Source organism: Pongo abelii, chromosome 8 (assembly GCF_028885655.2).
Source record: "Pongo abelii isolate AG06213 chromosome 8, NHGRI_mPonAbe1-v2.0_pri, whole genome shotgun sequence".
In the NCBI taxonomy this organism is placed as follows: domain Eukaryota; kingdom Metazoa; phylum Chordata; class Mammalia; order Primates; family Hominidae; genus Pongo; species Pongo abelii.
In genome coordinates, this window is record NC_071993.2 from 18,102,649 (window position 1) to 18,116,209 (window position 13,561).

Sequence of the window (13,561 nt, forward strand, 5' to 3'; positions counted from 1 at the left end):
TGGGAGGCCAAGACAGGTGGATTACTTGAGATCAGGAGTTCGAGACCAGCCTGAACAGCATGGTGAAACCCCGTCTCTACTAAAAATACAAAAATTAGCTGGGTGTAGTGCCATGCGCCGGTAATCCTAGCTACTCGGGTGGCTGAGACAGGAGAATCGCTTGAACTCGAGAGGCGAAGGTTGCAGTGAGCAGAGATCGTACCACTGCACTCCAGCATGGGTGACAGAGTGAGACTCTGTCTCAAAAAAAAGTTGCCATTCAGTTAGTTCACCGAAGACCTGGTTGTTTAAAAGTCCAGAACCTTCCTGTCTCCCTCTCTCTTGCTTTCTCTCTCTCATTATGTGATGTGCCTGCTTCCCCTTCACTGTCTGCTGTGATTGGAAGCTTCCTGAGGCCCGCATCAGAAGCAGATGCCGACACCAAGCTTCCTGTACACCCTGCAGAACCAGGAGCCCATTAAACCTCTTTTCTTTATAGATTATCCAGCCTCAGATATTTCTTTATAGCAACGCAAAAATGGCCTAATTCACTAGTCCTTCTTTCTATTCTGCCCAGAAGGCTGCATCTCCTCAGCTACCTTGCAGGTTGGATTTTTGTTTGGGGTCAGCCAATAAGGGGCACAATGGAAAACTCAGAGGAGGAGGAGAGAGGGGCAGTGGCATTTGTGCTCAGCTCCCTCCTGGCTCCGGTATCGCTCTAGAAGTGGCTGATTTGCTGTGGGCTACGTCTCCAGTGGACAGCTTCCCCACAGCTCCACGGCTCACTGGCCTTCCTCCCTTTTCCCTTTCACCCCTAAGGTTGGCAATGCTTTCCTGCGATTGCCAGTCTCTGGGTGCCTCATTATCCTTTGTTTATACCCTTGACCCTGCCCACCTCTGTGATAGTCTTATCTTTCATGTCTCTTTATTTCAGCCATCACAGTGGAATTTTCCTTCTTGCCTGACTAACAGTGTCTAGATTTCTCTTAAGAAGCAGGTGAGCACCAAGAGGCTGCCTCCTGCTGACGCGTGCTGAGGCTCTTTTTCAGAAAGGAAAGGAGTAAAACTTGAGTTGAGGTCATCTACAGATGAGGTTTTCTCTTCCCTCTGAAATCTCTTACCAGGGATAATGATGGTGGACCAATGATCCCCATTCCAGCAAAGCCTGAGCTGGTTAAAATTTTCCACAAGCCTCTGGCAATTTCCTGCAGGGTCACTCTTGTTGCTTAGAGGCTCAATTGTTATTCAATGTTCTGAAAATTGCAAAGGGAGCATTGGAAAAATAAAACTATTATGAGTTTTAATTGCCCTCATAATCTAATATCCTGGAAATATTTCAGGGCTTATGATTGAGTAGAGGCTGTGGCCGAGGCCTTTTTTCTAGGTCAAAGCAGTGGTGGCAGAATTGTTTACTGCCCAGGAGCCTGAGAAGCAGAAAAAGCTCTCAGGTCAACCTGAGTCTCCCCCAATGAGGGAGCCCACAGCAAAGGTGGACTTGAGGATGGGTGCAACATGTTACAGAGAACTTCAGAGATTAGCTGGGTTTCACGAAATTTTGTAGACAGTCTTTTTTGCTTAAGAAAAGAGATGAGAGCCGGGTGCAGTGGTTCATGCCTGTAATCCCAGCACTTTGGGAGGGCAAGGCAGGCGGATCACCTGAGGTCAGGAGTTCGAGACCAGCCTGGCCAACATGGTGAAACCCCGTCTCTACTAAAAATACAAAAATTAGCCAGGCGTGGTGGTGGGCACCTGTAACGCCAGCTACTCAGGAGGCTGAGGCAGGAGAATCACTTGAACCCAGGAGGCAGAGGTTGCAGTGAGCCGAGATCATGCCACTGCCCTGGGCAACAGAGCGAGACTCTGTCTCATGAAAAAAAAAAAGAGAGACGAGGACAAAAGTTGTTGGAAAGAGGAAGAAAGATGCAGAACAAGTGTGGTGGTGTGCTAGAAGAATCAGTGATCTGTGGCAAGTTTTCAAACGTCTGCACAGAAGTGAGAAAAATGTTACTCATATGATTGCCTTTTTTAGTCAGCTAAATTTGTTCAGCTGAAAGATCTACATTTTATTTTGAGATCTGGGGTTTTTCTTCTGTTTTGTTTTATGATATTACAAATGTTCTCTATTTTGTGCAATAATGGTCATTAGAAGTATTAGGTGGGTATCCTTTAATGCCCTTAGCAAGAGAAAAAGTTGACTAACATATATTGGTTTTTAGTGATATTTACACATACAATGTATATATGTAGATACATATGCATACTCACATATACACACATACATATATGTAGGTACACATAAATGCCTATACACATATATGTATGAATGTATATACATATAATCTATACACATATGGTTTCTTTTTCCTTTTTAAAATTTAATAGTAACATTCTAAATCTGGAAACCATTTATGAGCTACTTCATAAATTGCCTTCTCTGAGAGAAGGGATATGGTGTAGAATGATCTACTGGCTCACAAGAAATCATGAGTTTGACCAATGGAATGACTCAACCAATGGGATGAGTCAATTACAGAAAAATTCCCGACACATTTCTCGTATCCTTTTGTGTCCCAGAGACCTGACAATATTGTCAGTCATACAGTATGCTCCCAATGGAACAAGTTCTTCAAGGTGGATTTCTTTCTTATCTGATATTTAATAAAAGTTTACTTTGATTGCTATAGGGCATGAGAATAAACCCCAGATGAAATATAAAATTTATTAATATTTTATGAAGCATTGTTGTACAAACAGATGCAGATTGGACTCCTGAAAAACAATTTGGCCGAAGGACTGAGTTTGTATGAAAATCTAGGGCACTTGCAGAAATAAAGCTTAGGCCTCATTCTGTTCATTAGCACAAGCTATTCAAAGCTCTCTTTTGTTTTCTATTGTACACAATTTATTTGACCCTGATTAAAGCGTACAGTGGAAGCATTCATATACCCAAAAGCAAACTGGACTTTTAGTGATTGTATTAATAGTTGTCATGCCATTTCCCAGAATGAAAATTAAATATATTCAACACTGGGCCTACTATTTAATAGTTAAGTCATCAAGACTTATCTCCTTCTTTCTCTCTGCCTTTTTTTTTTTTTTTTTTTTTCCTGAAGGTTCTTGGTTTACATAAGCAGGAAGCCCCAGAATTTGGGCATTTCCATGAAAGCAAAGGTCATATTTGGAAACTGTTGGGATTAATTGGAGGCATCCATGGATTTTTCTTGATAGAAAAATGTTTTATTCTTCTTGTGTCACCAAATGACAAGGTATATTTTTAAGCTTTATTTGTCTTGTGCTTTAAAGTCTTATAATACATTCATCTGTTCCTTCACAAGTACTTGTTCAAAAGTAATGAAGTTGCCTGTGTAGGGGATGTCTAATGGAATGCTGATTTCAAGGATACACAGCTCCTTCTAATAGATTATTAATTTTTTAAAACATCTATTCCTGGGCAGTTAATGTACTTGTTACGACCTTTTGTTTAACCTTCATGGTTGGTTTAGGAACTGGGGACTATTTTATGTCTGGGGAATGAAGGGGCCCAACATTCTAGCTACTAATCAGCATTTTGGATGTCTTTCTTAACCTAAACAAATAAGCAAACAAAAGCTTTGAAAATTCATAAAATCGTATGTCATTTTCTATCTTAAAGGCATTTAAAATTACAAAAACAAGCATCTTAGGAATTTTGAAATTTGCGGCAAATCTTTTTTTCAGCTTTAGTAATTTCTTTTATTATGCCAGTAGCTGATAAATGTCTACAAATATCGGCCGGGAGCTATGGCTCACACCTGTAATTTCAGCACTTTGGAAGGCCAAGGCAGGCGGATCACCTGAGGTCAGGAGTTTGAGACCAGCCTGGCCAACATAGCAAAACGCTGTCTGTACTAAAAATACAAAAATTAGCCAGGCATGGTGCCATGTGCCTGTAATCCCAGGTACTTGGGAGCCTGAGGCAGGAGAATCGCTTGAACCCAGGAGGTGGAGGTTGCAGTGAGCCGAGATCGCGCCACTGCACTCCAGCCTGGGCGACAGAGTGAGACTCCATATCAAAAAAAAAAAAAAAGAAAAAATAAATAGCACTTATTGTTTTTCATTCCTAAATTTGTTCAAAATTCTGTTTTATGAATCAACAAATAAAATGAGTTTATGGATGGATAGAGGGATGATAGATGGATAGATACATGATAAAATAGATTTATCTATTTATCCAGGAAGTGGATAGGTCAGTATTTACATTACAATACAATTCTTTCAGCTTTCTATATATTTGAAAACTTTTCAGTAATAAATAGAGGTCATGAATTCAACTAGACTACGAGTCAACTTTTATAAAAGTTTTCTAATAAAGCAGGACTTTTCTTTGGCCTGGGGCTTAAACTAGAATGCTATGGTAATTTGGAAATTAGGAATGCCAACTTCTATTACAGTACTTACCCTAAAAGTTTAGGAACTTACCCTTCATAAAAGAAGTTCTAATCCCAAGAAGCATTAAATAAATAACAAATCCCCACTTATACCCAATGGATTAACATTTCTGGGTTGGGAAAACTAAATTAGAAAGCCAATATACCAATAATTCAGTAGTTAGAAATCCAGTATGGTAATGAGTGAAAGAAATTCTGAACATCCAAAAATGTAGAGTTTATTCAGATTGTTTATGGGCTTGTCAGGGAACTTAAAATGAGTCTTAACTGAATTCCAAGATTTGTAATATTGCCTAAAATAAAAGGAATGCATATGTTTTAGGAACTGCAAATGCTTTAATAGATGAATACGTTTCCAGAGACATTATTTTAGTAGTCACAGGTTACGATACAGTTTTGATTATTATCATTGTGGTATGTCCATGAGAAAGAATTCAGAATTTAATTTTGTGTAAATATAATTTTTTTTTTTTAGTAAATCAAAAGACAGTCTAAAAACTACCACTATTCAAGCCTCATTCAATCATCACTAGACATTTTTGAAGTTGCATTCCATTCTTAAAGCATCCTAGTTCTCTTTTGTGGCAACTACCATTTTGGCCAATAGGCAATGGAATGGAACCATGGCATTGACAAAGACTGCACCTGTGTTCTTCTGGCTTCAACACTAATTTTAAACCATCCTCATCCAGCAGGGCCTGTCACTGGTTAATGGGCACGTGGGACATTCCCACCATCTTGCACTCAGCTCTGAATTAAGTGACCAGGCAGGCAGAGGCAAATCTGCTTCAACTATCCAGTTGGTAGGTTCCTCATCTGAAGCATTCTACTGATCTGATTACCTTCTCTCCTTTATTCCTCAATGAACAAATGAAAATCAGTAGGGTAGATAAACAGATTCCATACTCCTGATTTGCCTGTTCTTAACTATGATAAATGCTGTTTAGAAAACTCTGCCAAGCCCCTGAAAGCTGTAGTGAAGAGCAACAAGCACCCTCCACAGATTCAAATCATTCCTGTCTGCATCACTTTCAAACATGTATGGGTCAGAATGACATCATAGACACGTCCTTAATCCTTGTGTTTACAAGTTTTCATAAACCAGTTGATCTTTGGTTTTGCATTCTGAGTAATCCATAGCCATGACTAGGTGGATGAAAACAGATGTGGAGCAAGGGATTACTTAGTGCACCTAGGACTGGGTTGTTCGTTTCGTAATACAGGAGATAACTGATTCTGCCCAATGAGATGTTTCATAGTAAGTGCCTTCATTCTACTAAATTTTCCACAACAAAATCTTCTATATTAATTCTCAAAGCACAATGTCCAATCATGTTCAAAACAATATTCCCATTCAAATTCTTAAAGTAAGAAGTATAGGAATGGGAAAAATACGAAAGTAATATATAATTGTTAGAATCCCTGCCTCCTGGAACCGTGGCCTTAGGGTAAAGGGTTTACAGTGTAAGGACTGGTTCCTCAGTAGAAATGAGGAGGCTATTCCTGAGAGATTGACATAGCAAAATAGATGTTTGGGAGTAGATTTCAGATCTCGTGCTAACTCAGAGATAGGAACCAGAAATTTCCTTTAAAATATGATTTTAAGAGCCTTAATTGTATTTATTGCTTAGATGTTCTAAATGTGGTTTGAAAGAAGATAACTTCAGGTGGGATTAGTTTTAAAAATCACTTTAATACTGACATTATTCCTTCTCTTTGAAGTGTCCAGAGCCTCAGGATGCATATAACCAAATCTCTGAAGGTACTTTAGTGAGTCTTGAGCTATTTGAACACTCCAGCTCACTAATATACACGTAATTCCTCTTGTTATTTAAGCTGCAAGTTTGACCTAAAGCATAATAGAAATTGTATAAACTTTTAGGAGTGTTTGATGAGTTTAATTTCTTGTTTTTTTCAAGAAACTCGAGGATAAAGAAGAACGTCCGTTTTTTTCTCAATCAATAAGAAGTCCTGAATGTTTGGCTCTAAATTACTTTACATAATGTGACAATAAATAGCTTTTTTTGAAAAACAAGACAAAACATTCTAGAATAAATATCTGAATTCTGGTATTTTCACAGAACTATAAAGCATTGTGATGATAATTAGGTTTTTGATATAACATAAAGGGATCACATTGTTTTTTGTTTCTATATCCTCCCAATTTCAAGTAAGAGGTCTACTTCCTGCTGTCTGTATCCTACAGGCTCTACCTTACTTCTCAGCCATCCTTCTCCAAAAACAGCCTATCATTATCTTTTGAATAGCTGCTATTATTCTAATATGCGAACTTTACTAATATGTAAAATTTACTTTCTCTCTTTTACACACATACAAAATGCATTCATCTCATTACATTTGTGTCAAAATTTGTACAACTTTGGGTGATAGACTTCTATGCATATGCTTTTAAAAGGACATATTTAATATGCAGATAAAAAGTTTTTTATAGAATTGAAATCAGAGGTGTCAAGAGGGAAAATATATTTTCAGAAATTGGACTATGAGTCAGTCTCTGAAATAAAATCATGTAATCTTACCTCATAAAGTCAATTTCAAAATCTCACTTCTCTGTCATATAAAAGGATTAAAAAGAGTTTGAATCTATTATTGTTGTCTTTTATAAGTCAGTGGATCTACTTTCTTAATGGGCAAGATTCTTTTACTGACTGACAAAGCAGTTAACACAGAATATTATGCTGCAGTGAATGAAATGAGGTGTTGAGTTTGCATGGGTGTCTTTTCCATCCAAAATACATCGACTGCTCACAGGTTAGAGGATGGATCTTAAATCGACAATCCACCATACAGGAGAAGTGCTGAGTTAGGCCAAGAATAATTTTTTTTTGATAGCTTTTGAATTTCATAAAGGCTTACATAATTTACGAGTCTGAATTACAGACTGTCTCAGTAGCCTTCAGCTCTCTATGGAAGATTCTGACCTACCTGAGAGTGCTATTTTCATCTAAATATGAAGAGTGCAAAAGGCTTGCTTTGCCCACAGACTTTCAGCTGTACATTGTGTGTGTCTATGAAACCTAGAGGTTCTACTATACATCTAGAGTACTAAAATGTCTTTAAAAACCAACATAACTCTCCAGATGTTTCATTTTCCAACAAAATGATGGCCATTACTTATCTTTCATCAGTTATTTTTTAATTTAAAATAGAAAAGCCCAGAAGATTCACAGGCAGCTGAAATGCCTATAGGCAGTATGACAGCCTCCAACAGAAAATGTGAGTACCAAGCTAAACTTTACATGTGGAAAGTGCCATAGAAAACAGTTATGTCTGTTTTAAAATAAAATGTCAAAACCATATAGATATCATATTGGGTATGTAGTTTATTATGAAAAACTTTACAATAGGATTTGTAATAAAAACTAATTCCTATCCAGCTCTCAAATTTACTACATATTCATATCAATTTTACTCCTTCCTTTAAAAATGAAGTTTTTCTTAGTTGATTTAAACTAATTCCCTTTAGGGGAAACTTCAGTTAATGGAAACACGTGTGTTTATCATAGCTCATTTCTAAACATATTTGTGTGATGATTGAGGCTTTTATTTCACTGTAAAGTATGGATATATCATTGGTTTTTCATCTTCTAGCACAGTCAACTGAAAATTCATCACAAATGTGTTTTATTTATCATACTGTCATTGAGATGGTAGAGTTCAAATCAGTCATCTCATTTATTCACATCTTATTCTAGAACTCATTTGTTCATTTAATTTTTAATTAACAAAGTTTGATTTTTTTTCTATGATTTTTTCTTCTTCTGCATTTAATTTACCAATTTTGGATAGAACTTTATTAACCTGTGCTTATGTTTCTGAATAATTCTTGAAAGTTTTTTGGGTTTTTTTTGTCTGTTGTGGTTTTCATCTGTTGCTCTTGAAGTTTTACCCTGTTTTTCTCACGTATTTTACCCTGTCGTGACACAAACTTCTTAAGGTTTTAACGTTATGCATCATGATGAGTTATTCCCATTCTACCATAATAACATAGCAAATAGTAAAAATAGCTAACATGTATTGAACACTTCTTGTATGCTAGGCACAGGGCTACACAGTTGATGTGATCTCATTCAATTCTACAACTTAAGTAAGAATAAATATTATCTGAATTATACAAATGAAGACAATAGTTGTTAGGTTAAATCACTGCTCAAGATTATATAGCTAGTCAGCTCTAGCACTGGGGAACTAAAGAAATGCTAATGCACCGGTGGGCGCGGTGGCTCACGCCTGTAATCCCAGCACTTTGGGAGGCCAAGGTGGGCAGATCACGAGGTCAGGAGATGGAGCCATCTTGGTTAACACAGAGAAACCCTGTCTCTACTAAAAAATACAAAAAATTAGCCAGGCGTAGTGGCGGGCACCTGTGGTCCCAGCTACTCGGGAGACTTAGGCAGGAGAATGGAGTGAATCTGGGAGGCGGAGCTTGCAGTGAGCCTAGATCACGCCACTGCACTCCAGCACTCTAGTCTGTGAAACAGAGCGAGACTCTGTCTCAAAAAAAAAAAAAAGAAAAAAAGAAAAAGAAAAATGCTAATGCACCAACAATTTTTTTGTGATCATTCAGTCATGCATGCATCAATGCATTCTTTCACATTGTTTTATTAATTCAAGAAATGTTTGAAGACATGCCCTGTTTCAGGCATGTTTTGTGCAGTGAAGAATAAAATAAGCATGGTCTTTATCAATGCAGAATAAAATAAGCATGATCTTTATTCTTAGCTTGGGATGTAGTCGGGGATAGAAATACTACTAAGAACAAACACCATTATAACAACTACTGTTCTAAATGTTTTAGATACATTAACTCATGTAATTTATGTATTTGATTCAAAATATGTGATTACATATTTTGTCCATTTATGCTTTTAGAACATTGCTAGTAATATTTTTCTTTCTAAACTTTTAGTTCCAAGAGTAATTTTAGAATGCTGGGCACATAGTAGGTCTGCAGTAGACTTTTTTTCTCTTTGGTTGTGGTCTTGAAAGAAGGATATGCCCAGTCAAATCAGGAGCTGAAAGAGGATGCTAGATTACGGAGTAAGGATGGTCTTCTTCAAACATTTTGTAGGCCTCCTACCTACCTGCTTACTTCCTGTCAAGCTTGGCATGCAGAATGAATAGCGAATTCATTCTGCATGCCAAGCTTGCATTACTCAATGGCCCCTTTGCCAGGGACATATTGAATTAAGCTTCAAATATTTGATGACTTGTTTTGTATTACCTCATCCATGGAACTCAACTTGTGTTTCAAAAGACAAGATGCAAAAATTCAGTCCACAGTCTGATTTAAATTTTTAAAAAGCACAGTGATACCACTTCCAGCCCCCATGTTTTACCATGGAAAACCTCTGATAGTTCAGAAACATGGAACTCCATATGACTGCCAAGTACATGAATAGAGGTAAAATATTATAGGTAATTCTGTAATGAGTGCATTAAATTACCAGTGAATACTGGTCTTATCTTCCACTAAATAATTTTTTTTTTCAGATGGAAACTCGCTCTGTTGCCCAGGCTGGAATACAGTGGGACGATCTTGGTTCGCTGCAACCTCCGCCTCCTGGGTTTAAGTGATTATCCTGCCTCAGCCTCCCGCTAAATAGTGTTTAAATTATTTTAAGAAATATACACAGTGTGTTCTTTATGGCTTACATGCAAATGTTTATATTTGCCTGTGGCTTGTTACCTATCCACGATCTGACATTTAGAAACCCATGATCAGAGATAACAAAATAATAGCAAATATAGGCCACACTGGTTTCTAGCAGAGTGTAATATTGGCTAAAAATCCTCCTTTGGAATATATGCTATTAATATCAACGCTACATGTTTGCATGTGGAAATTACAAGTTTATTGGCACGTTACAGTGTTGTCAAATGTATCACTTTAAGTTTTCTTAAATTTCCTTTCACAAAGAAGAGCTTTATCTCTGAAAATTGGCAGGAGCAGTTAAATGATCTAGTAGCATTATTGGATTCTGAGAGTTTCCAGGCAATGTCAATAAGAACTCGCTGAATTCAATGATTCAGTATTTATTCTTTGTTCTTATGGCTGTTGCCTGAAATCTTTCCCTTTTTAGCAAGGACTAAAATAAGTTAGTGAACCACAAGAAGGATGTAAGTTCATCCTACAGTGATATTTCTAAATACCCATGATTTTTAGAAGTAAAATACACAGGCCATCTTTGAAACACAGTAAATGGAGCTATCTCCTAGATGGTAATTTGGGTTATATCTGCTATTTACTGAAGTTATTTATCTCACAGTGTGCGATATGATATGAATCAAATCATATTCCCCAAATAAGATGGCAAACCACATTATAATGCGATCTCCCTTGTAATCTTAGGCCATGTAGCAGTTAGAAACCAGGAATTATCCTCTTTCTATTTTTATTTAACACAATTATTAGAATTATGCATTTAGGACAGGTGCAGTGGCTCATGCCTGTAATCCCAGCACTTTGGGAGGTCAAGGAGGGTGGATTACCAGAGGTCAGGAGTTCGAGACCAGCCTGACCATATGGTGAAACCCCGTCTCTACTAAAAATACAAAAAACTAGGTGGGCGTGGTGGCATGTGCCTGTAGTCCCAGCAACTCGGGAGGCTGAGACAGAATTGTTTGAACCAGGGAGGTGGAGGTTGCAGTGAGCCAAGATCACGCCACTGCACTCCAGCCTGGGCAACAGAGCAGGACTCCAACTAAAAACAAAAAAACAAACAAAAAAAAAGAGAAGCATTATGCATTCAGTTCTAACAGTAACAGTAACAGTAACTGCTACTCACACCTGTCACACGATATATACGCAACTGAATAATTAATGAAAGTTTAGACTGTGACAATTGATTAATGACTATTCTTAGCAAATGGTCTACCTAGGCAGATTACTACCAAAATACGTACTATGCTCAAAATGCTTTTCATGTCTGTGAGCTGTTCAACTCTATAATTGAGTTATGCTAACATACAATTTAGAATTTTCAGAACAGAAATTCTGTCCATTAGAAAGCTGAACCCAATTATGATCAAAATTATTTCATTGGCTCTCTCCTGACCAGATAATATATATTATGCAATAGAATTCCATGAAGACAGAAGCTTCTCTTTATTTTGTTCAACATCTAACTGGCCTAGTGCTGAAAGTTATCTTGCAGAAAGACGAAAACTTTGAGTAATTATTCCAAAGCTAACTTTGGGGCCAGAAACGTTGGTCGTGGTTCTATTGAAGTCACAGTGGAGAGTGAATGGGGCGCTTCAGGGAAGTCATTAGCACTCACCAGAAAGGGAAACAAAACAATCACACAGTGACAGAAAGCACACTGCTCTAGATTGACACAGAACAGTCTGACTCAAATAAACAGCTTTGGGAAATACACTCCATTTTAATGACATTCCACTGGGAAGTTTGTCTTGGCCCACTCGGTCTGCTACAACAAACTACCATAGACTGGATGGCTTATCAAGAAAAATTTCTTTCTCATGGTCCTGGAGCCTAGAAGTCCAAGATGAAGGTGCAAGACAAGAGCCAACTTTCTGGTTGTAGATGGCGCCTTCCTACAGCAGGAAGTGGCAGAAGGGGCAAGGGAACTCCTTGGCATCTTTTATAAGGGTATTAATTCCATCCCAAAGGCCCTACCTCCTAATACTACCACACTAGGGGAATAAGTAGAAATGTATGAATTTTGGAGAGACACAAACATTTAGTCTATAGCAAGTTTCTTAAATTATTTTTAAATGCATTACAAAAGACAGACGGGAAGGTCATCACTGGTATTTGGGGAGGCTATAACATGGGTTTTACTTTCTTGTTTTGGCATAACTGCATAAGGTGTTAAAATAATGAATGCCAGCATGTAACTTATCTCATTAGACCAGTTAGCAAAACAGTGACCATACGTTTAAGTGTGTTGGTTATCACACTTGAATCTCTAATCTTGACTTTTGCTGAAACAAAGTGATGTTATTTAATCAGATGGAATATAAGAATGTCAAGTGTAGGTGGGAAGCTTGGTTGGTTTTGAAGCATTTGGTGAAATTTGTAGTGCTCTGTTAATGCTTCTTCTGTGTTTATTTGGTTCCTTAGGTAAAGCCGTTAGTTTGTTAGCAGTCATGATTCTGGTTGGGGACAGCCTGCATAATTTTGCAGATGGCCTAGCCATAGGAGCAGCCTTCTCATCGTCATCCGAGTCAGGAGTGACCACCACGATTGCTATCTTGTGTCATGAAATCCCACATGAAATGGGTAAGTTCAGCAATGGAATTACTGTTTCTGGCCTGTTGAGAAAGAAATAACATCTTTCCAGCTGTGGTTTACTAGGATTCTTTTTCTAGCCTATGATTTAAAGATGAATACTTTCCTTTTATAATTTATTTAAACCATAAGAAGAGGAGGACTAGAAAAATAACTCCTGTACCTTGGAATAAAACCCAGTTAAACTCCTTTTTGATGTTTCCCCGGGCCAGAAATGACTCTATTTGGATTCCAGAGAATTCCATATGGGAGAGAGTCATTCAGAGAAATATTTTAAAGAATTTTGACAGGGACTTTAAAATCTGCATATTAAATGTGAGAAAAATATTGGGAGGGGAACTTTATCCATCACGTCAGCAGATGGGCCAGTAAGATAAAATAACATTTAAATTAAAACCAGCTGGGTGCAGTGGCTCACACCTGTAATCCCAGCACTTTGGGAGGCCAAGGCAGGTGGATCACCTGAGGACAGGAGTTCAAGACCAGCCTGACAACAGGGTAAAACTCCGTCTCTACTAAAAACAAAAACTTAGCCAGGTATGGTGGCCCAGGCCTGTAACCCCAGCTACTTGAGAGGCTGAGGTGGGAGAATTGCTTGAACCCAGGAGGTGGAGGTTGCAGTGAACTGAGATTGCGCCATTGCACTCCAACCTGGGCAACAGCGTGACACTCCGTTTCAAAAAACAAAAGCAAAAACAAAAGACCAAACCATGGTTTCATCAACCTGACTCATACAAAATGTTTAAAGCCAAGCCTAGCATTGAAATGACAGGTGTGTGGTGGCAGATGCTCATAAATCTCTTTTTCTGGATAATCTTAGTTGCCCTGTAACTTTTTTTTCTTTTAATTTTTGTGGGTACATAGTGGTTGTATGTATTAA

At 37.9% G+C, this 13,561-nt stretch overlaps 1 protein-coding gene across 3 annotated transcripts in view; it reads left to right on the forward strand.

Moving 5' to 3' along the window:
- Positions 1 to 13,561, forward strand: part of SLC39A12 (solute carrier family 39 member 12) — an 84,499-nt gene that overhangs the window by 35,805 nt on the left and 35,133 nt on the right. Inside the window, exons 8-11 of one of the 3 annotated variants that reach the window (XM_002820569.3) lie at positions 3,093 to 3,245; positions 5,099 to 5,209; positions 7,577 to 7,643; positions 12,514 to 12,672. In XM_002820569.3, the coding sequence (XP_002820615.2) occupies positions 3,093 to 3,245; positions 5,099 to 5,209; positions 7,577 to 7,643; positions 12,514 to 12,672 (490 nt within the window). The remainder of the gene's footprint in view (positions 1 to 3,092; positions 3,246 to 5,098; positions 5,210 to 7,576; positions 7,644 to 12,513; positions 12,673 to 13,561) is intronic. The other 2 variants (XM_009245158.2, XM_002820570.3) reach the window with 2 other exon arrangements.